General features: G+C 46.1%; 1 protein-coding gene across 1 annotated transcript in view; it reads left to right on the top strand.

Moving 5' to 3' along the window:
* The window catches only part of SCN10A (sodium voltage-gated channel alpha subunit 10), a 94,390-nt gene that overhangs the window by 20,232 nt on the left and 49,559 nt on the right, over positions 1-24,599 (top strand). The window contains exons 4-12 of the mRNA XM_040479826.1: positions 5,022-5,150; positions 5,731-5,822; positions 7,831-8,052; positions 8,451-8,514; positions 11,941-12,082; positions 12,227-12,424; positions 13,139-13,309; positions 16,578-16,871; positions 19,257-19,368. Coding sequence (XP_040335760.1) covers positions 5,022-5,150; positions 5,731-5,822; positions 7,831-8,052; positions 8,451-8,514; positions 11,941-12,082; positions 12,227-12,424; positions 13,139-13,309; positions 16,578-16,871; positions 19,257-19,368 — 1,424 coding nt within the window. The remainder of the gene's footprint in view (positions 1-5,021; positions 5,151-5,730; positions 5,823-7,830; positions 8,053-8,450; positions 8,515-11,940; positions 12,083-12,226; positions 12,425-13,138; positions 13,310-16,577; positions 16,872-19,256; positions 19,369-24,599) is intronic.

Raw genomic sequence — 24,599 nt, 5'->3', positions numbered from 1 at the left:
ATTAAAAATGAATGAGATTCATTCATGTAGCATTCACATGCTACAACATGGATGAACCTTAAAACATCACGCTGAGTAAAATTAGCCAGACACAAAAGGACGAATTGTATGATTTGTATAATTCCTCTTAGATGAGGTACCTAGAGTAGGCAAATTTATGGAGACAGAAAGTAGAATTGAGGTTGCCAGGGAGCAGGGGAGGGAGGAATGGGGAGTGGTTGGAGTACAGACCTTCTGTTTGGGATAATAAGTTCTGGAGACGAGAGTGGTAGTGATTTCGCAATGTTGTGAATGTAATTAATGCCGCTGAATTGCATACTTAAGATGGTGATGGCAGTAAATTTTATTTTATGTCTATTTCACCACCATTGGAAAAAAAAAAGTAGATACATTGAATTGGTACCGAAGAAGCTCCAGCCACGCGGTCAGCAAGGAAAGGCATCACTGTACAAATGAAAGACGTTCCTTCCAAATGCAGTACACCCTTTACTGGTGGAAAACAGTGGGGGTCCACAAGCATGCCTTCAGACCCTGAACTGCCTTTGAGCAACCCAGCGGAAATTGTGAATACAAACTGTGGCCTCACAGTGTGAGTTTCCTCAGCCTCCAGGGCTGAAATCAAAGTGAGGTTCCGTTTTCCCACACTGAATTGCTCTGGCTGGCAAACCAAAAAGGCTTATAGTGTTTTCAGACCATGGGGGAAGGGATGGGGGAAAAAAAAAATAGTTACCAACAGAGAGGGAGGGAGGCAAACCACAAGAGACTCAATCACAGAGAACAAACCGAGGGTGGATGGGGGGGCGGGGAGAGGGAATATGGGTGGTGGGCATTGAGGAGGGCACTTGTTGGCATGAGCATTGGGTGTTGTACGGGAGCCAATCTGACAGTAAATTATATTCATAAAAAAATAAAATAAGGGATAAAACCTTTTTAAATGACCATTTCTCCAAATACACGCGATGTGTCTTAGTAATACATTCAGGATTTTGAATAGTATGGATCTTTGCCTTTAGGACCTAACCTCGAGATTTTTCAATGAGTAGGCATCAGGATATCTTAAAACTGAGGAAGTGGGGCAAACAGCTCCAGGGCTTAGAGCTTGACTTTTTCTCAATACCCAGTGACTTTCTTCCTTCATCAGGAATATCTTTTGCATTTTAAAAAATCACATCAACATGCCGCAACAGAACACGAAGAAATACCTTCGGAGCCAAGTGCCGCCAGAAAGAGGACGTGACTGCATCAGCTCCTGTCCCCCGGGTTGCGACCTTTAACCCTCCAGCGCTGGGTGGTGTTCAGCCTAGGCTGGCGTTCTCTGGTGAAGCACTGAAAATAGTCTTCAGAATGCTCTCCATAATTTCTGGATCTGCATTTGATCTGAAAAGCCAGAAATATCCGTCAAAGCTTCCCAACAACCTATAATTCTGAGTTAAGATTTTCCAATTTAGAAAACATAAAGAGTCGGGGGGGGGGGGAACCCACAAGATATGGAAGCTGACAGCTCAAGCAGCCAGCCAGCCAGATATAGATGTCTTCGTGAATAATTTCAAACACTCTTTCTCTCTCGCAGATACGAACAGGCATTACTGCTATTCTCTTTTTAATGTGATTGTTACTTTTATATAAGATACACAGGCTCGTGATGTAAAAGCTCACAGAGGTCTATGAAGATTCTAACAAAAAGTACAATTTCACCCTCTTCTCTTTGCCCCTAATCCCGTTTTTCCAGAGGCGAGTCCTCTCAGATGTTTTACCTCTTTATTCTGCTACTTCCCTGTCTCTAGTTATATACTCATACTGTATTTTTTATTCTTCCATTTTAGATGTTATCTGTTGGCTTTCTGTTATGGAAAAAAAAAAGAATTAGGTCCATGTACCCACACTCCTTTCCTCTCACACTTGTCCCCCTGCTTCAGTTATATTATCATTTTGGGTTAGGTAATCAGACAAGATGTACATCGACTGACTACAGACACGGTTATGTAACAGAATTGCTGAGCAAATGACATGACAGCTGTATCATGCAGTGTCCTTTGGTGACATTTTCCTTTAGCACAACATTTTTGCTCTCTCTGGAGTCAATAAGGATTTCATTGCTTCATGTTCTATGTATTTATCGCTACTTTGCTCCCAAGCTCTTCTCCAGGGGTTTAATCCTTGCCTCAATTTATTGGATCATGTCAGGCTACCCATCAGTTCCCATTTTTCTTGGGGAAGTCACTCCTGGAGCCCTCTAGCTTCCGCCTCAGTCCGGCCTAGGTGTTCTCGAACATGGTATGCAGCTCTTGTCTGGAGATTGTTCCTTCTCCATTTTCTTTTGGATTCCGTTTGTCTCTCCCTTGCGTCCCCAGATCTTCCTCTTTATTGGTTGCTTTCTTGTTTGGATGGAGCATCCTATGGTAACTTTCTTAGATGGAAAGCACATTTTCGGAGACTTTGCATATCCATAATTGTCTTTATTTTACCCTCATCCTAACGGTTGAGCTTGGGAAGAAATTCTATATGAGAAATTATTCTCCTCAAAATTTTGAAGGCATTTGTTCCATTGTCTTGTACCCTCTAAGGTTGCCATTGAGAAATCTGATGATATTTTGATTCTTAATCCTTTGGATATGACCTGCGATTTTTCACTCCCTCAAAAGCAGTAGGGGTCTTCTGTCTGTGCACAATGTTCTGAAATTTGTTGACATTCATTCATGTTCTTGACATTTGTGGGTGTTCTTAACTGAATACTTAGATCCTGAAGTTTGCAGAGATTTTCTTGAATTATTACTTTGATAATTTTCTCTTGTCTCTTTCTTGGTCTATTTCATTCTAGATCTAGTAGTCAGACATTGTACCTACTGGTCTGATCATCTCTAATTTTCATGCTTTTTAACCACCTCTCATCATTTCTTTTTATCCCACTTCCTATGAGATCTCTTTCACCTTTATTTCCGGCTCTCCTATTAACGTTTTACTTTCACTGTCATATTTTTATTTCCAAAAGTTCTGTTTTGTTCTTTGAATAGTCTTTATAGCCTTCTGTTCTTATTCCGCATATCCTGGATCTTCTTAACTCTCTAAAAAATATTAATAAGAATTTTTCCCAACTTTTCTTCTGCTCCCTGCGTTGTCTTTTTAGCTTTTCTTTCTTTCCTGTTTGGTTGCTTTCGTCTGTGGTGTTAGAAGCATCCTTCCAATTCCTGATGCTCATTGGCTAGCGGTTCACATTAAAAGTACAGCATCTTGAGGAGCCTGGGTGGCTCGGTCGGTTAAGCGTCCGACTTCGGCTCAGGTCATGATCTCACGGTCCGTGAGTTCGAGCCCCGCATCAGGCTCTGTGCTGACGGCTCAGAGCCTGGAGCCTGTTTCCGATTCTGTGTCTCCCTCTCTCTCTGCCCCTCCTCTGTTCATGCTCTGTCTCTCTCTGTCTCAAAAATAAATAAACATTAAAAAAAAAAAAAGTACAGCATCTTCTTGGGCTATTAACCTGACTACAGGCTCCTAGAAGCTAACTAAAAGCAGAAGTGAGTGGGTGGATGGGCGGGCTGAGTGCCTTTCAGTATATAAAGTTTCCTTTATACTCCTGCTTCAGCATGCAATCTCTCTCTCTCTGTCTCCCTCGTCCAACTCTTGAAAGAATGAGCATCCAGTCTATTTCCACAGCAGGAGAGGAAGTTCCTTGCTGAATGGCTGCTTCTTGTAAAGCCTTTCAAACAGTATCCAGCTCCACCTGACACACTTTCCCCAAATCCCACTTTCAGAGACATTTAGTATCTCTCCTGAGCAGTCCTGCAGTGTGGGCTGGCTTGCTTCTGGGAACTCCCCACTTCCCGGCTCAGGTTTCAGCTTTCTTGGGTCTGCTTTGTCAGTGACTACCCATCCACATGCTCCCTAGTTTCCAAAATGCTGTTGTCGTGTTCTCCATTATCTTTGTCCTCGTGGATTTATGCTTTGAAAAAAAAAAATCCTTCCACCAACATTTAAGAAGGATTTCAAAAAGGATAGAGGTAAATACATACGTTCGATCTGCCATATTTAATCAAGGCTTTCCGTTTTTAACGCTGGTGTTTGTGTTTATGATTTTATAATTTAAAAAACTTACTGTACCCAAAATTACGTGTGCATCTGAATCCCTTTGGTCCTAGAGGGGTAATTCTCGCAGTCTAGCAGCACTAACATCAGCTGGGGATGTGTTAGAAATGCACATTCTTAGGCCTTACTCTTGACTGACTAAATATTCTTATATTTAGAATATTCTGAGGGTGGACCCCAGAATTCTGTTTGAACAAGCCTTCCAGGTGGTTCAGATACTTGCTAGAGATTGAAAACTACTGCCACAGGGAATTGAGAGATTCTAAACATTTGAGAAACACTACCTTACTCTCAACCTCAGCTCCAGATCTGTCTTCACCTCCAAACCCACAAAGTACCCAGCAGACTAAAAGGACTGTTGGATATGACTTCCTCTGGCAAGACCCGTCCTCCAGAGAAAATTTTCATGGATTTAGATGCTTTTCTCTTCCATGACACCCAGCTGTTTCCTGCCTCTTGTGGCTCTTGGACTGGGATTCCTGAGTCCCGAAACATTTGCAGGCCAAGTGCGGTGGGGGAAGAAAACACAGCTGGAAGCAGAGAAGTTTGGAGAGGAGGGATGTAGCAGGACCTTATCCCTGTTCCACATGTCCGTCAACAGCAGGTTGGGAAAGGGGCCTCCAGGTTCCCTCTGGGCATCTCAGCGAACAGGAACATCCTTGTTCTAGACCTTCTGGTGGTTCTGCACCTGCCGTTGCCCTCTGCCCACCTTCCGAGCTGAAGATGCTGCCAACCGTCTCAGCCACCTCAGTCTGTCCCCACCCCACCCATCTGTGTGACTGCTCTGAGTTCCCCAGTCTGTGTCTCCCCTCCTTACCTTATCTACTTCCCTTTCCCAGCCTCGCTGATGATCTTTGCGTGTTTTCCTTTGGAGCCATTCCAGGAGCTCCCCTTTGAGCTCTCTCCATGGCATGGCTAACACCCCTTTCCACCTCCCCTCCCAGGTATGTCTTCACTGTCATTTATACCTTTGAAGCCTTGATAAAGATTCTGGCAAGAGGATTTTGTCTAAATGAGTTTGCTTACCTGCGAGATCCTTGGAACTGGTTGGATTTTAGCGTCATTACCCTGGCGTGAGTATTTCTCCGTGCTGATGTTTATGTTTGCATGGGGCTTCTGGGTGGCTTGCACTCTGGGGATGTTTCTTCACCTCTGTCCGGCTTCGTCGTTTGGAACTTCACGGCCTGGGGTTTCCTTGCCACTAAATGTTGCTTTGGGAGTCACTTTTCAGGGTTAGTCCCATACCTTCAGGGAGAAGTCAGAGTCCTCAACTCTGAGCTGATAAATGGCCTATCAAAGCGAGTAGACACGGTTCAGCCTTGCACCTACCTGACCTGAAGATGTTTGCCTGAGTGGGTGGAGAAGATGCGTGTCTGAGGAGACCGGCTGGCCAAGCCCACATGCTTGACTACTCATCCATGCGTGTCGTACCCAGAATGTTCTAGATCATAATGCATCTTCTCACAGGGGCCATTCGAAATGATATTGCAATAATTAAATCTGCGTGTCAGTCTATAGGTGGACGTGCCATTAGATTTTGTGTCTATTCCGGGTCCCACTGAGGCTCTTGTTACCCCAAATTGTCCTTATTTATGCTGCATGCATTCCCAGGACCCTGTCCTTGAAGGTACTGACCGACTTCTGGTCCCACAGATACATTGGCGAAGCGATAGATCTCCGAGGGATCTCAGGCCTGCGGACATTCAGAGTTCTTAGAGCCTTAAAGACAGTTTCTGTGATCCCGGGTGAGCAGCTTTGACCACCACATGTATTCATAGAACATATGCTGGTTTCCACAGCCTGACGTCCGTCTTTGATTTTTGCAAGAGCCCTATAAAGCACCAGGGCATGAACTGTTGTCCCCCTGTAAAAGACAAAGGAACTGAGGCCCAGAGAGTAGAAAACACAATCCCAAGTCCTCATCACTATTAAGAGGCAAAATGTGACCTGGAGACCCGATGTCCCAATTCCTAGGCCAGTGCTCTGTGCACAGTACCTGACGGACTCACCATCGACAAATGACAAGGTCATGTCCTCATTTTGTGTTCCTGTTGTGGGCTTCAGACAAGCCTCCAGTTGGAGGTCCTCATTTACATCCTAAACCAAAGGTGTAAACTTGGAAATAGGGAGGAAGGGAGCAGGCAGTCCTAGGCTCTAGTGGGTGTGTTTGCCATTTCCATATACCTGAAAGCTTGAGCGACAGGCCTGTCTTTGGGCCCACAGAGAGAAAAGGATTGGGCAATTCTTGATCACAGAGAATTCAGAAACAAAAGTAGTTCACAACGCTCGTCTCCTTTGGCCTTCAAACCTCTGTTGTCACCAGTATCTCAGGGATGTGCCTCATCGTCCGCTGAGTTGGTGGAAAGGATAGTGAGTCCAGAGACCAGGCAAAGCTTAAGACAGCTTCCACCTTGTGGCCTGTTGGATTATCTCCCTTCCCTCACCCCTGAGAATCCATGCTCTCATCTGGAAAACAGAAACGCTCAAACTATGGGTGAAGTCCTTTCTACCAGTCTCTGTCCGGCTCTGCAGGGAAGGATCGGAAAGTCTTTGCCAACTTCTGCTGGATAAGCTTCCTCACTTAGTGCTGCCACTTAGTGTCTCTCTCACCTAGTCTTAGCCAGGAAAACCCTGAGTGTTGTTTACAAGACCTGTCCTGTCCACACTCCGTCTCCTGTCTCACCTCTCTCCTATATCCACCTTGCATCATGTTCTAGAATCCACCTGTGGTTCCATAAATGCTCCCTGCCTTTGCTCATCTCCCAGCTCTTGGCCATGCTGCTCCTCTACCAAGAGAGCCCTTCCCCTCTTCACTCAACTCATATTCCTTCCTCGGGGCTCTGCCAAGATTTTACTTTCTCAAGGAAACTCTCTAGTCTCCCTCAACTTCCCCACACTCCATCCCATCCCATCCCATCCCCACCCCAGGCTTCAGGTAGGGGTTGCCTCTGTGTGTGCCCACCTGCTCGATAATGCTATGGCACTTCCCTTCAGTTGTCAGACAACCCCACCACATGCCAGTGCCTTAGCCCCTCCTCAGCTCCTACCCCAGGGGCCAACACAGGTAGTGCTCAATGGGTTATTTGTTAACCAAAATGACAAGACAAGCATCAGTCCCAGACTTCGCCCCTCCTCAGAGTTCTTTCTGCTACCTGTGAAGCTACTCTCTCAAAGAAGCTGATTTCATTTGCCATGGCCACAAATCCTCCCTCCTGAACCTTTACTGCCAGCTGTGCTTGTCCCTGAGGCAGCTCCTTCTGATTAGGTTTTTCCCTTTCTCTCTCTGTCTCCGCCATCTCTCTCTCAACACACACACAAAGGTCCATGTGCCCCCAGCCTCAAGCTGCCTCCCAGAAATGAAGTGAGTATAGAAAAACAGATGTCAAATTATTAGAGTCAAATTAGAAGCCTCATGTCTAGTTTAGTGCCTGAAACATAGCAGGTATTCAACAATTATTTTTAAAATTGAATTTCTACTGTCAGAAGTGTATTATATTAGCCTTATGATGATAAGAAATATATCACTTGGGTCTCAGTTGTCTCATCTTTACAATGGGACAATAATCTCTGCCTCTGTCTCAGGGCTATTGCGAGGCTTAGATGAGGAGCCGGGCTTGGAACTGCCCCAGGGTTTGTAAAGTACCTCACGCTTATACATGGTGAAAGGACAGGATGGTTAAGACGCAGACATGCCAGTGTTCTGTGTGTGTGGTACGTCATCCACGTGGAAGTGTTGCTACCATCTTCCCACAGGGCTGAAGGTCATTGTGGGAGCCCTGATCCACTCGGTGAAGAAACTGGCGGATGTGACCATCCTCACCGTCTTCTGCTTGAGTGTCTTTGCCTTGGTGGGCCTGCAGCTCTTCAAGGGCAACCTCAAGAACAAATGTGTCAAGAATTGTACCGCTCTCAATAAGACAGGCAATTACTCCTCTTATGGAAAACACGAGTGGAACTTCTGCCAAGAGGATGAAGGTCTGGTTGGCAAGGGGGAGTGAAGCCCCTGCATACCTACATAGAAATGTATTTTTGACTCCTCTTTCCTGCTTAAATGGTTCTCTTGAGCTATATTTTACTTTGGGATCCCCATTTTCTGTTGCCCATGTCCTATTTACAAGGAAATGAGCTATGAACCTGGGCACAAGTCATTCTGCTGGGGGAGGCTCAGACTGAAGTCACTGCTCCACTTTTCTCTTCCAAGATGGGACTTTTCTCCTTCCGAATGTCCCAGTGTGCCCACTGAAAGCACATAGCCAAGGGAATGCATCTTGCTCAGGCAGAAGATTTGAGAAGTGTTGCCTTTACCACACAAGGCTTGAGCTAGAGGGTTCAGAAGCATATGCAAGGCTTTCATTTCTTCCTTTCTTCTGCAGATTTCTACTACAATAAGCCAGGCACTTCAGATCCCTTACTGTGCGGCAATGGATCTGATGCAGGGTGAGTGCCCAACCCATGACAAAGCACCAATGCCCAGCAGTCCTTTCTCCTTGTCATCATCATTTTCTAGACAGAGACTGGTCTTCAGATCCCAAGGAAGGTGTAGAAATAAATAAGTCATGGCTTTTGTCATCCCAGGCTCAGGGGGAGGGAGTGTATGAGTTAGCTTTTGCCATGTAACAAATAGCCCCAAGATTTCTGTGGCTTAAAACACCAGCTCAGGATTCTGCACATCAGCATGTTGAGCTGAGATCAGCCTGGTGTTTTGGCATTGACTGAGTTTAATCATACATCTGCAAATAATGGACAGATTAGCAGGGGGCCAGCAAATCTAGCTGGTCTCAGCTGGGGTGGCTTCTCTGTTCCATGTGGTCTTATACCCCAGCATGGTCTTATTCTCATGGCAGAGGCAGAGTGCCAAGAGAAAGAGGGGAAGTATGCAAGGTTTCTTGGGACCTAGGTTTAGAAGAGGCACAGTGTCACTTCTACTGCATTCTATTGGCCAAAGCAAGTCACTGACCAGTGCAAATCCAAGCGCTGGGGGGAGAAACTGTACCTCTTGATCAGAGGAGCTGCAGCATCCTATTGCAAAGAGATACAGATACGGGCAGGGAAATCATCATGGCCATTTTGGTAATCTACCCCAGGAAGAAACTAATACTCATTAAATATGTTTTGTGTCAAATGTTTTACGTTTAATCATCACAACTCCATCACATGGGTTTCATTATCCGCACATGACAGAGGAAGAAACCTGTGTATCACACTTAGCCATTTCAAATTCTTACAGAGGCCAGGTACATGATAACAAATGAGAGGATTAGGCTGGGTAGGAACTGAGCGATGACAGCTTGTGCCCCATCCAAAAGGGCCAGCCACCACCCAGTCCAGCTTTGGGTTGCCACGTGGAAATGTTCGTTCATTGCTTCTAGCTCTTCTAACTTTTAAAAGAGAGATAAGGAATTTAGATTTTTATGTGAAATCTCCCAACTACAAACATTGGCTACCAATTCCAAAAAATGTCTACATATTGTGGGCCAAACAAAATATTTCTGCAAGCCAAATTCAGCCTGCAAGCTGCCAGTTTGTGAGCTCTGATGCATATACATAAGGATGCTACCCTGTGAAGAAGCAGTACTGTGCTAGAGACTCCATGGGCCGGGGAAACACAGTGAGGTGATGGTGGGAGGCAGGGCAGGAGGCCAGGGAAGATTTCCTAGAGGTGGTGGTCGAGGTGAGCATTGAAGGGCAGGCAGGGTGTCTCCAGCTTGGTTGAACAAGAGATGGTTTGGATGGAGGCCATTCCAGGTGGCAGAATAGAATGTGAGACAAAGCAAGGGGCACGGGGTCCCCTCAAGCTTGCCTGATGCTTTGACCACTGGAGCGGGCATGAGCAGAAAGTGTTCAGGCCACAGATCAGCAAGGCTCATCTTTCCCATCTCCACAGCTGGGGATCCAAAGCCCTGAGCCCAAATGACCCCACTCCCTGAAGGGCTAACAACTCCATATTGCCCATGTGGAGCTGAGGGAGACCTATATAGAGCTTTGCCTTGATCTGCTCACTAGAAAAACAATCTCAGATAGAGCTGAAGGATGGAGGTGGAGAATTTGATCAACGTCAGCTCCTTGGCCTCTTTCTTCACAAATGCACTTGGCATTTGGTTCTTTGGCTCAGGGATGGGGTTGTTCTGATATCATTTGCCTTTGGCTTAAATCTAAACTGAAGACCCCCTCAATTCCTTTTCTTGTCTGAATAATGGCATTTCTCATGGTGATGGCTCCAGAGTAGCCCAAACTACTGTGGTAAAGTTATGGGGTTCATCCATAGCCCCCCAACCCAGCTCCAAAAAAGGCCAGATGTCCTGCTGGGCAGGTCCTGGCCAGGAGATAAAGGGGTGGATAGGGCTGAGAAGGCAAGAGAGGCCCGTTCAGGATGATGGGTGGAGTGAGACTTGAACAGCATCCTGTGACGACAGAACCTATGTCCTGTGCTGGGCCACAGAGAAGCCAGAGCCCCGAGCAAAGGCCCGCACTGACCAGTGGCACTGTTCTCAAAGTGGAGACCAAGTACTAGGAAACACTTCATGATTCCCAGGATTCTTTCACATATGTTCTTCCAGTCCATCCTTTTGGTCAGTGCAGGTTAAAAATAACAGGAATTTTCATCTTCATTTTACATACAATATTTACGATGCTGAAGGCACCATGCAAGAACCTTTGTACTGTGGGCTCACTTAATTCTCAGAGCAATTCGTTGTTGATGTGTAACAGCTGTAGTGGGGTTTAATGGAAGACATAGACATACGGCTACCCTCGGAGTTAACAAGCAGACCTACAGATAACAGGTTGATTAGCTCCTCACAGGGCAAAACAAAAGACTGTCTGTCTTTAAATGTGGGCCTATAGAGTCTAGGAACTTGCAAATCTCCAACCGAGATTGAAGATAGAGTTGGGATTAATCATAGTCAAGTTGCTGGGACCCTAATCAACTGTATGGGTCCCAGGATTATGTGTTTGCATGGATGTCTGGGATAAGGACAGCCCCTGAGACTGGTGTTGGTGGAGGCATGCTGGAGCAATAGAATCCCAAACTCCAAACAAGGAATTACTGTTTTCTCAGCAGAGTCATCCCACTGGGGCGGGTGAGAGCACGTCACATGCCTTGAGCTTAGACAGACTTCTTTACATCAACTTACTACCTTATCATGAGAGAGTAAAGAGTCAGTCCATCACTGCCCCCCTCAGTACTCACATGGTTATCTTCAAGTTGGCCTTTCTTCATCAGTCAGTCTTCATAGGCTACTTGACAGATATACTCCTCCTTTTAAATAAATACACTGGCATCTGTATGGTTTCAGGCAGCTGACTTCGTTTTTCTGAACCTCAGCTTCCACATCTGTAAGAAAGGATTGTTAGGGTAATTAAATTATAGCATTTGTAATGCACTTAGGAGAGAGAGGGGCACATAGTAAGTGCTCAGTAAGTGGAAAGTATCGTTTTCATTATTACGTATAATTGGGGAGTGAGCTTGACTCCCCAGTGTGAGTCCTTTGACGGACAGGTTGGCAGGTGATGCCAGACGCTCAGGTCTTAAGTCTGCATTATTGTACTGACTCTCCCTCCCCTGGTATGAACTTGCAGGGAGTTAGCCACCTTACGGGATCATGTCGAGGCAGTCAGCTGACCTTCCCTGGCCGTACCCCTCTGCATGAAACTCTGAAGTGAAAGTATTACCATCCCCATTTAAATGTGCAAGAGAAACTGAGCCTTAAGGAGATCAAGGTCATCCAACTGATCAGAGGGAGGCCAGTCTTGAATTCCAATCTTTGACTTCAACCCCTATAGTCTTCCTACAGCCCAGGGCTGCCTTGCCCCCAGTAAACAGAGGGGCTGTGCAATTGATGACCTTCTCTATTCTTGCTGCAGCCATTGCCCTGAAGGTTATTTCTGTCTTAAAACATCTGACAACCCAGATTTTAACTACACCAGCTTCGACTCCTTTGCTTGGGCTTTCCTGTCACTGTTCCGCCTCATGACACAGGATTCCTGGGAACGCCTCTACCAGCAGGTATTGAGCTGCATGCCCTCCTACGGACTTGGTTGGAGGCCGGGGAGTCAGAAGCATGCCTACATTTTTCTTGGAAGAGTCTGGCAATGTCGGGGGCCCATGTACTCTGGATACAGATCTCTCTTCTTTCTCTTGAATCTGCAGACGCTGAGGGCTTCTGGGAAAATGTATATGGTCTTTTTCGTGCTGGTCATCTTTCTGGGGTCTTTCTACCTGGTCAACTTGATCTTGGCTGTGGTCACCATGGCATATGAAGAGCAGAACCAGGCCACCATTGATGAAATTGAAGCCAAGGAGAAAAAGTTCCAGGAGGCCCTCGAGATGCTCCGGAAGGAGCAGGAGGTCTGTGAGGGGTGGATGCTTTGTGAAATCTGCTGCAGGCTGAACGTTCTTGGGGAGAGGTCTGGAGAAGCCACTTACATTAAGGCTGTCATGCTACGGAACTGTAAGAACGATTTATTGTACCTCAAGCACCATCTTAGGTCAGGTTTTCTCAAAAAGGGAACTTGAATCAAGATCTTGTGCAAGTGATTTATTGAGGGGTGCCCTCAGGAAAAGGAGAAAGAAGGAAGCAGGACAGGAGATGAATTAAACTAGAAAGTGGCCTCAGCTACAGACCACCTTCAGCCTGATCCCACGCAGAGTTCTGGGGCATGACTAGTACCTCAACGTTAGCCTTTCTTGAGACAAGGGGGCTGGCATTTTACACCCCTATGCCCACCCCCAGCCAAATGTACAATGAGAGGAAATATTCTGCAGGATGCTGTAGCTGTGATCCATTAACAGCTAACACTCAAGCTGCTGAAGATGAGTGTACTGACCTGGTAAAAGGGATTTGGGCGGGGAATCAACAGACACATTACACGGTGTAAACGGAAGAGATGACCCAGAGGTGGCCCTTCCTGCCATGCCTCAATCCCACCACCACCCAGGTCCTAATCCTGACCCTCTCTGTCCTAGATGCCCTCACCTCCGTGACATCCCACGACTGAGGGGCACATTTACGCAAAGCTCAAGCCCATATTGTTGGCTGCAGCTGCTGTTCTCTTTCTTCAGGTGCTGGCAGCACTGGGGATTGACACAGCTTCTCTCCATTCCCACAATGGATCACCTTTAGCCTCCAAAACTGCCAGTGAGAGAATGCCCAGGATGAAGCCGAGGGTGTCAGAGGGCTCCACAGATGACAGCAAATCACCCCAATCTGATCCTTACAACCAACGCAGGATGGTAAGGAGCTCAAGTTCGTGTTCTAAAGATTACCCGCCTTGGCAGCCGCCACGGACAATAGGTTGGATTGGGAAGAGGTTTGTAGCAGGCAGACAGCAGGAGGCTCAAGATGGGGAGGATGTTTTAGGAATCCAGACAGCACATCGACCCCCCCACCACACGGTGGCCTAAACTAAGAGAGGGGCATCGTGGATACGGAAAAGGGGTGGATTCTGACTTTTACTGGGGGTAGGGGACAATGAGACTGGGACTGTGGAATGTGGAAAAAGGAGAGAGGAGTCCAAAATGACTCCCAGTTTTCAGAATTGGGCAATCAGATGGGTGGTGATCCTAAGGGAGGAGCACCGGAGGAAGAAACCAGGTTTGTAGGGAAAGTGGTGAGCCCATATTGGACATGCTGACCTTGAGGTGTCCATGGACCTGTGGACAGCAAGCGTTAGCTTCCTTCTAACGCTCTGATCTGCAATTCTGTTTGTGGTGCTGAAATCATTTACAAGCTTCTTTCTGACTTTTTGCCTCAGCCCCCACAACCCAGACTCTCACCTGTTGCTGGCAAAGAAGATTACAGCCCCCATCTCTGAGATACAGTCCAGCCTCGGAATAACTTCAGAACCTCACTAGACCCTGTAACAATTCTGTCCACCACCCAAATCTTCTGCATCCCACTCCAAGATTCCCTAGCCTCACCAAGTTTCCTCCCATCACCTCTCTCTCCCTTGGAAGTCCTGTGTATGGCAAACACGTCCTTTCCAGACGCCTAAGAGATCATAATCCCTTTGTGAAAGAGCAGTTCCCACACTAATAGTATGGAAGAGGGGATCAACTGGCTATTTGTCAGGCCTCCTGTCCCTCAGTTCCCTCTCAGTCTCTTTTCATATGCTCATCTGAAGGACATTCTACTTTTTATAATACTGTCTCTATAATCCCCAGACTTATGTGTGCATATATGTACACAGATATACTCACATGCACACTGGCCTCAGTGATATCCACACTTCCTCATTCATCAGATTCTGTGCCCTTCCCTTCCTTGTTCTGCCTGTTTTGAGCAGCACCTGGCATGCACGGGGTACCAATCAGAAGACATTTCAAAGGGGATTTCACTAGGGCTCTGACAGTCACAGGACAGACTGAATCATAGCCTCCATGGAAATGTCGATGATACTGCGAATCGGGCTTTAACTCCCCTCATACAGTCAGCCTCACATAAATTAGCACCTGGCTGTCCAATAATTGGACACAAACACAACAGATGGACATGTGTGCTCATCTCTCCAGCTAGGTTTACCTTCAAATGGGCAAAAGAGGAACTGTGTCTTGTTAATTCAACAATACTAGGTGCATGATGTGCACCTAGAGATGACTGATGGTCCATTTCCCAAGGACTTCCATTTGGTGGAGGAGGCAGATATGTAAACAACTGTGTGCTATATACCATATTAGGGAAACATACATGGTGTTTTGGGAATAGAAGAGGAAGCATCCACGCTTATGGGAGTGGAGGTGTATCAAGAAAGACTTCACGGAGGAGGAGATCATTGAGATGAATAGTAAATAGTGAGTAGGGGTTCCTCTAATAACTGAGGACGGCAGGGGACGGGGGGGAGGAGTATTTTCCAGGCCTCAAATAGAACGTATATGTGCCAAAGCAGGGAAGCACCCTTTGGGTACCTCTTTAATGCTAACTAAAGGATTGAAATTCATTCAAGAGGGCATCCCCTTCCTCTTTTCCCAGGTGCGTTCCTGTGGTAAACAGACCATCAGCAGTGTTTATATAAAGTCATTTTCCAAACAGCAGCAGTGGGTGAGAGGTTAGGGGTAGCAAACAACAAGAGACACAGCAGAGGTTTCAGGGAACCCCCAGGACACAAGTTGGCCTGCTTGGATGATGCATTTTAAGACAAGTCAAGTCTAGTACTTAGATTCAGAAGTCATTGGCCACCATTGGTCAAACAGGTTAATTCTGAAATATTAGTTGGTGGCCAGGGAAGCACCACCTGTCAAACATGGGACCAAAATTTTCTTCTTAGTTTGTTTCATTTGTTTGCTTACTGCCCCCCTGCAAATAACTCAGCCATCCCATTTTTAACAAGAATTTGCCAATTCTGCTCCTTTACTTCAAAAGTGGGAAGGATTCGTGGGGTTTTATGAGTTTCATAATCCTTGGACATATATTCTAGGCAAAGAATGCTCTGTTTATGATACCAGGATTGCAATGATAGTTGCTGAACAGTGTCGGGCTCCAAATAATCCAAAAAGGAAACTTCAGTTCTGTGGGATAGGGGGATAAGTAAGGAGGACTCTAATTGACAAAATGTCCCAACTTTAGTAGTTTAGTAAATAAGAGGAATTAAGGAAGGGGGAACATTCAGCAGTATGACAAAGTTTGGTAGCAAGTCACCGTGTAGATGTCTAGAAATAGTTCATATGGCTTAGAATAGAACTGATAACTTGTTATGGTCAGGCTCCCACAGTGGTCATGGGCACTGGCCAACCCAGCATACTCACCCTCCAGGGGCTCTAGGCCTGTGAATTAGCTCCTTTTCTCTGGCAACTGTAAGCCTCGCCATTCCCTCAGTGGAAGATTTTTGATGGGAAATGTTTATTGATTTGGAGGCATGGCATTATTCTTCCAGGAAATTAGGCTGCAACTCTCCCTTCAATCTCCCCATTGTTGACTATTCAAAGTTTGCCTCAAGGGATCTTGGAAGCTCATTACATTACAAAGCTCTTGTCTCCTCCTGCACCACACAAACTCTCACATTTGTATAGGCTGGATCTAATGAATTGCAGAACCTAATTTTCAGACAATAAAGTGCACTTGTTCATTCAACAAACCATTTACGGAGCTTGTTCCAATACTGGTGTGCATAATAGTCTCCTTAGGTCACAGCTTTACTTGTGGAGCAGGGAATTTAAGACAGTTTTGTCCAGTCCTATGGGCTAAGGCTGTAAATAGCTGACTCGTCTGGGTGACAAGATTGTCTTCTGACATCCTTGGCCATCGTGACCTACTTGCTGATCTTAAGCACTCTGTCATCACTCTTGGCCTTTTCCCAGGCCATGTCAAAAATATTCTTTTCTCCTGTTCTCTTCCCATGTTTACCTAGAATACCCCTTGGATCTATGTCTTAAATTTTTTTCTGGAAGTTCATGAGAATAAGGGCAGGGAAATAGGAATGGGTGGAGGAAGTGTTGAGCTCCAGATATGCCTGCAGGATGAGCTTCCAGTCTGCCTTTTTTCCTGGTCCTTTGGGGCAATGCCCAGTCTTTCCTAGGTCTCACCTCTGGGAGGCGCCGGGCTAGCCACGGCAGTGTGTTCCATTTCCGGGCCCCTTGCCTGGATGCCTCATTCCCTGATGGGGCCACAGATGATGGAGTCTTTCCTGGAGACCGTGACAGCCGTCGGGGCTCCTTGCTGCTGGGTGGGGGTGCCGGCCAGCAAGGCCCCCTCCCTAGGAGTCCGCTGCCTCAGCCCTCCAACCCTGGCTCAGGACTTGGAGAAGACGGACACTCCACATTGCCCACCGGTGAGCTTGCTCCTGGAGGCATCGAAGTCTCGGTAAGTTCGTCAATGCTCCAGATCTCTTGAGCTGCCCTCCAGGTGAGGGCCAACAAACACTGAGTGCCACCCATGGAAGGCTCCTTTAGACAACATTGTGTCCAACATTTCCCCTCTATCCCCATTTTACAGACAGGGCAGGTGAGAGTCAGAGATACTGGATTTACCTGAGGTCAAACTGGTTTTCTGGTTTCCTCTGCAGTACAATAATACAAATTATTTTCCAGCTGATCCTTTTATTTTTTTCTGTGTTCCTCTGTCTCCACTCACTATTACTGCTTTAGAGACAGGCCTGCCTGGTTCCTGGATGAGTATGAGAAAAAGGGAAGGTTCTTCTCTTTCTGCTTGTAGCTCTGTGCAAACTATGCTGGGTTTGGCCCATGGGACCCAGAGAAATCCTGGGAGGTGCCCTGGATAGATATTAGCAGAAGCAAAGTATCCCTTGCTTTACTCAGAGAAGCAATAAGTTGCCAAAATGTACAAATTAGGCAACAGTGACTAACTGGTGAGCACTCTTCATAGAATAATCGCAGAGTGCAATGGAAAACCAGGGACTCCTCATTGGATTGAGAGCTGTGATTTAATTTGAGCTCTCCCTTTAGTTTCAGTAATGATGCTTCCAGTGTTTTTCATCTGCCCTCTCTGGCTAGCCAGGGACCCAGAGCAGTTCTCAAACAGACTTGTAGACTAACCAGGATATGGCTCTCCTGCCTTGGATAAGTCCTACAGGGTTACCTTAGCTCCATCTCTGATTGGATGCCATGTGATCCCAGCAAGAAACAGATACCACTCCAGTGGGCAATTGGGGGAGAGGTATGCACTGGGCTTTGAACTAAGAAGGGACAGTGAGGCACTTAGAGATGAGCAATGGTGGGAAGCTGTTATATGCTTAGGCTGAAGTGGTGAGGGGAAGGACCAGAACCAGAACCCAGCAAGAGCTGGGTGGTCCCACAGAACTTGTGATCCAGGGGGGAGGTCAGTCACAGCGCTGTAGGGAAGAAGCCAGGTGATAGTCCCTCTCCTTCCAGACTCTGATCTTCTGTCTGAGCCTCCCATTGGCCAAGCCTGACCAGAACAAGAGAGTACAGACCACCTTCCCCAGGCACAGAGCGGGGTAGAGAAGGTGGAGAGTGGGTCTCCAAGAGCCAACAAAGAGTCATCAACAGAGTCCAAAAGTCAAAGCCAACCTGCAGACCTCTCTTGGAGTTGCTTTAACACTCCAGAAAATACCTCATTCAAGAATTTCTCCTTAGATTATCACCTTCCTAGATATTCTGACTTTGATTCATTTTAGTTAAGTTATTCAGCTAGTGTAAGATTAACTCTTTAAGCCCTCTGTGTCACATGGACGTGGGTTTCAATCACAGGTTTGCCATTTACCAACTGAGTCACCTGTAACAAGCCCCTTAAATTCTTCAGGCCTCCAAGTCCCCCGTTAAAAAGGTTTCTAAATAGCTGAAGGGTTAAATGGAATCATAAAGTGCCTGCACTGATACACATTTGCCTGAAAATAACAATAGCTATGCTAGCATCTCTTGTTGAGTCCTCATGGTTGAAAACTTTCTGAACATTCTTTGTATGTGTTAAAGTACTTACTATCTACCTATGAACTTCACCTATGGCATGTGCTCATGCCTGCTGAATTTGGATTCTGAATGTTTGTGCAGTGCCAGAATCGGCTTCTATGGGCCCCAGACTCCCCACATCTGGGGTAGTGTCAGACTAGAGTTAGAGCACAGAACCCAGATGGAACTTCCCCGGGAAGGCCCAAAGAGGGAAGGTTCAAAAGGGCTGTGTCAAACAACTAACACTGGAGAATCAAGACACACAAATATTCCCTCAGAAAGAAAAGGACCGTGTGGAGCTGGAACTGAGTTATATGCTGGGGAGAGAAAGGGGCCTATCAGAAGGGAGGTCAAAAAAAAAACCCATCCTGGAAGAGGAATTCTGTCTGAACACCATATGCCCAGCGCGGACGAAGTCTTGGAATGACTTCCTGGCCCACCGCTCCTGCAGCTGTCCCTTCCCTTTAGTAGAAACCTCAGAGACCCTTGAGGCAGCCCCATCCCCACGCTGCTGCCCAAGGACTCTGTCCTCAGGCAGGAATTAGCAGACCCTCAGGTGAGCCCAGGTTATAATGTCAGCTACAAAGCTAGACTCTGCTTGTACCCCCAACTCTATGTCCTGGTCCTCATGCCTAAGCTCTTACCCCAAGTTCAAGAAGCAGCCCCATTTCCCAAATGGGAAAGCACAGCTACAGAGGAACATAGCTTCACCAGGCAACTCACAACCACATGAGACGGGCCAATAAGAGGCTGAGTGACCCATTTTTGCCACTGATGACTTCAGGTTGGGGGAATATCCTGATTGTTTGTGTCCCAGCAGGCATTTGAGGCAGGACAGAAGAAGGCTTTCTTATCAGCAGAATACCTGAATGAACCTTTCCGAGCCCAAAGGGCAATGAGTGTTGTCAGCATCATGACCTCTGTCCTTGAGGGTAAGTACTGCTCATTGGAATTTCCATCAACCGTGCTGTGATGAGTCTGCATTTGAGCAGCAGAGGGGATGCCCCAAATCTGTGTCAAATATATCGCCCATCTGTGTCCTGGGATCCTAAATACTCCTCTTTCTTATGCCCTTGGTCCCATCACCCTTTATCAATGTGTTTTTTTAAATGTGGATAATTTTTCCAAAACAATAGAATCCAATGAGTTTGAAACACCCTATTCATCTCTTGTTTAAATTAACATCAGCCTCATATGTATTCATAAAACTAAATTTTAGAAGGTGATCTGGCAGAAACCAGAGAATTTCAAGCTACCTCAGGTATGCAAAAAATTTTACAGTCCTTAATTTTCAAGTATGGTGAAATTATCCTGTCATTTTTCATGGTTGTAACTCGTATGGTTATAACTTAATTTCTGTCTCAAGCCCACATTATGCTGAGCATTGGAAGATAATTTAAGTAAGTTAATCAGTCAATTTAACTAAATTCTTGTTAATTTAGGGCTCTACCAATCAAATGGGAGCCCACTCAGCCTCCTCAGGGATGTGTCTAAGTTCCAGTTGCTTCTACCAAGCCAGGGGCTGGAAGAAGGCAACAGCACTGGGTCACGGTCACCTGACACACAAGTTCCCAAAGAGCATGATTGTATCCTGTATTAAGGCCTGTCTTCTTATCCGGCCTTTATTTTGCCTCAGGGCATGGAAAATATGGCCTTACTTTTGTCCAGCCATGTATCTCTCCTAGACAAATTTAACGTGTACTGGGCTGAAGGAGGGAGGGGGAACTTAGATGCTGGTGTGTTCCTGAGAAAGGGCTCTGTGTGCTCCCCTCCCAGCCCTGGACTGAATCCTAACTGTGGGGGAGGGCATGGCGAAACAAACAAACAAAAAAAGATGTTTGAGGGATTTGAAAACAGAGCCAATCTATGCCTTACTTTCTAGGGGAAGTGAGAGGTGGCAAGTCTTAGAAAAAGACTCACATGCCCAGCATGGTACAGAAACTATACAGTAGAGAAGCAGGTGACCTACCTGGGTAGAGAAGGCCTGAGGCAGCCTCTGAGAGTGCCCCGTGGCCTGCATAGCAGGAAAGTAGCTAGGTGATGACCTTGCCCCACTTGAGGGTTAGGGAAGGTGAGTGAGAGGCAAAGAGAGAACAGCCATCTCTGTGGCTCTCCCACCAGAGACCACATGGGAACTACAATGACTCCAGTAAAATATACTTGGCAATGACCAAGGACCAGCCCAACACTCTTCCGACCCTGAGCTCTCCAGAACTCAGATGCAACCTCAGATAGTGATGTAATAGCAGACACTGAATTAACCAAAACAAGATCCCCAGGTTGAGGACTTGTGGTATATATTGAATTCGATTATGAATTCAAGTTACTTTTCTTGCATGCATGAATTTGTGCTTTGTGAAATGTATACATATTTCAGTAACAACAGTGTGTACATTTTTCTCATATTATTTATCAAAAATCATTTGCCATTGTAATAATGTCTGTATGCCTAACATTTGTTATGGCTGCATAGAATCTAACCATGCTATGCCCATGACTTTTTGTTGGCCAGGTGGGTTGCTTGGATTCTTTTTCCTTTTTGCTCTTAGCCATCAGACAGTTAATGTTAAAAACAAACAGCTTGCTTTTTCATTTATTCTCCAGAATTATCAAGCTTCCTCCTCCTCTTTTTTTTTTTTTTCTTTCATTTGTTTACTCTTCAACAAGCATTTGACAAACACCTGCTATGTGTCTGGCATTACTCCGGTGCTGGGAATTCAGTGGTGAACAAGATAGAAGCCTGCACACATGGAATCTACATTCTGGGGGGCGGGGTATACAGATAAACCCAAGCAGAGATTCAGGTGGGGATAACAGTAGGAGAAAAAAGAAAGTAAGGTAGGAGATGGAGAATAAGGGACTGCAGAGGGGCTGCTTCAGATAAGGGGGATGTCGAAGGCCGTTCTCTCTAGGGAGACCAGAAATCTCAATGAAGTAAGAGAAGCGGTCTTATGAGAACCTATAGGACCGAGTTCCATGACAGGTGAAGGGCAAATGCAGTGTAGTTGGCAGGAATGAGACAGGAACGAACAAAATGAATGTTCTAAACACATCCCGATTCAGGTAAGAACAAAAGAGATCTCTGAATCAATGAGAAGCAACAGAGGATAAGAGTTAAGAACACAGACCCTGGAGCCTGACTGCCTGGGTTTGCATCTTGGCTCTGCCACGTTGGGTAAGCTGTGCAACTTTGGAGCTCCGTTAACTTCTCTGTGCTTCTGGTGCCTAACCTGTAAAAGAGTGAATATGTGTTTATCTTCTAGGGTTTTGAGAGGATTAAGTGGGTTAGCATAAGTAAAGTGCTTAGATCCATGACTGGCACTTGGTAAATATTCAGCAGATGTTGGCTATTCTTTTTCTTTTCTAATATTTATTTATTTATTGGGCAGGGGGGTGGGGTGGGTGGGTGGGTGGCAGAGAGTGAGAGGAAGAGAAAGAATCCCAAGCAGGCCCCGCGCTTTCAGCTCAGTCTCACAAATCATAAGATCATGACCTGAGCTGAAATCAAGGGTCAGACGCTTAACTGACTCAGCCACCCAGGTGCCCCAGACGTTGGCCATTCTTATTTGCTCGGTTGTAAATAAGGGCAGAGATGTGTCTGTTTTGCTCACAGCTAGATTTCCAGTACCTGAAAGGACAGTGTGTGGCATATAGTAGGCATTCAACAAACAGTTGTTGGTGGATGAGAGTGACGTTTGGGTGTGGTGCTCATTGCAATGACCTGAACTGATACACAGGAAGAGGATAAGGAATGGTCAGATATCCTGAGGTAGGACGCACTTCCCCTCAAGAAAGGTGCTGTGAGAATAGACTAGGAAAAGCAGGAGACACACGGACATCTTTAAGAGAATCTGGGTACAGACAACCTTAGGTTAGGGCAAAGAGGTCAAGGTTGTTTGAGCATAGGGCAGATGACCTGTGATCTTCTCTGGTCTGACATTATAACCACTACGCTCACGGAATACAGGAGGGATGCATGGGACTGTCAAGGGTTGTGACGAGGTACACAGGAGCCACCTCTTTGGGAGTGATCGTGCCCGGGGAAGTTTGACCCAAGCCAGTAAGAACTTGGCAGTTCCCTGAGCTCAGGGCACGTGAACCATCTTTGTTTGACACACCAGCAAGCACTTGACAGGTGTCCAGACCAGAAGACCAGAAGCAGGAGCACAGTGTGAGCACAACACAGTCTCTGCCCTCGTGCTGAGTGGGAGAGAGGGACGTGGAACAAATTCTTACCAGGCTGCTGAGTGTCTTGAAGGGGAAGTGTAGGATGCTAAAGGAAATACGGTAAGTTTAGCCTGGGGTTAGGGGAGTATTCCAAGCGGAAAGGACGGCAAAATCTCCGAAGCAGAAGACAGCATAATATCTGAAGAAATGAAAAGGCCTGATGTGGCAGGAACACAGAGAGCGAGGAAGAGAGGGGCTCAAAATAAGGCTAGCGAGATGGACTGGGGCCAGACCCGCAGAATTTCCTACACCAAATTAAGGATTTTGGACTTCATCCTAAAAGCAGTGAGGTGCCATTAAAGGACTGGAGGCAAGGGAGCTACATTTGCATTTTATAAAGGTTACTCTGAATACGTGTAGAGAATGGAATTAAGAGGGGAAGAGTGTTGGCAAGGAAACCAGTGGGGAGGAAACCAGCTGAGAGATGGCAGGGCCTGGACTCCGGGTGGTGGCAGTGGGGGTGATAGGAAAAGGGAGGATTTAAGAGCTAAGAGCTGTAGGATCCAGGACTTGGTGGTTTGCACGGTTGTGGCATAAGCGACTGAAGGGATACTCATAAAGGAACGTGTTAGAGGGGTTCACTGGGGAAAGATGAGAGGAAAGATCATCAGTGAGGCTGGGATATAGTGGGTTTCAGATGCCCTTGGGATATCCAGGTGGGAATGTCCAGTAGGACGTCAGAATTATAATAAATGGGTCTAGAACTTAGAAGATGAGGGTGGCCTAGAGATACAGATTTTAAAGCTGTTTGAATGTAGATAGTAATTTTGGAATGGTGCGAATGGATTAGATGACACAGGGAATTGAGTAAGAGGAGAAGGTCTGGGGCAGAGCTCTCAAGACCCTGTAACGTTTGGTCATTGAGCAGAAGAGACAGAGCCAGCAGAGGAGGCTGAGAAGGAGTGCCCGGAAGTAGGAGAAGACCCAGAAGAGCCCAACACAGACCCAAGGGTCTTCGGGAAGAATACAAAGGTCAAAAGGGACAATGCCACACAAAGACCAAGTAAGATCAAGCCCAGAAAGAATCCAGGGCTTTAGTCACATGGATATGTTTGGTGATCTGAGCAAAAGAGGATTGGCAGGGTAGGGGAGGAGGCTGAAGAACAGGGGTGCAGTGCTGGAGAAGGACACATTGTATACAGACACATTTTTCAAAAGTTTGCCTGTGAAGGGGAAGAGATAGAAAATGACACCAGCGTGTAGGTAGCTTTGAAGGAAGATTTTTTTTTGCTTCTTGTGTGGCGTTTTTAAAAAGCATATTTGCAGCAACGTGGATGGAACTGGAAGGGACTATGCTGAGTGAAATAAGTCAGAGAAGGACAGATATCATATGTTTTCACTCATAAGTGGATCTTGAGAAACTTAGCAGAAGACCATGGAGAAGGGAAGGGGAAAAATAGTTACAAACAGAGAGGGAGGGAGGCAAACCATAAGAGACTCTTAAATGCAGAGAACAAACTGAGGGTGGATGGGGGTGGGGGAGGGGGGAGAGTGGGTGACGGGCACTTGTTGGGATGAGTGCTGGCTGTTGTATGTAAGCCAATTTGGCAATGTTACATTTAAAAAGACAAAAAAAATAATAATAAAGTTCATCTTGACCTGAATGAATAAATGAATGAATGAATGAATGGATGGATGGATGGATGGATGGATGAATGAATAAATAAATGAATGAATGAATGAATAAATAAATAAATAAATAAATAAATAAATGCAAGTAAGCATATTTACATGCTAATGGGGAGGATCCATAATAATAGGAAAGAATGAAGATAAAGGAAAGAGAACATTCCATCAATTCCTGACGTGGCAGGAGAGGATGCAGGAGTGGAGACTCTTAACGGGAGGAGGGACATCTCTTTAACTGTAACAGAAGGAAAGGAGGAGGTTCTTTCTGGATTAGGTTTCTGCAGGAGGTTCTTTTAGGGCAAAGAGC

Source organism: Herpailurus yagouaroundi, unplaced genomic scaffold (genome assembly GCF_014898765.1).
Source record: "Herpailurus yagouaroundi ecotype Mexico unplaced genomic scaffold, PumYag 159, whole genome shotgun sequence".
Lineage (NCBI taxonomy): Eukaryota > Metazoa > Chordata > Mammalia > Carnivora > Felidae > Herpailurus > Herpailurus yagouaroundi.
Note: the sequence above shows the minus strand (reverse complement) of the source record. Positions and strands in the feature narration are given on the sequence as shown.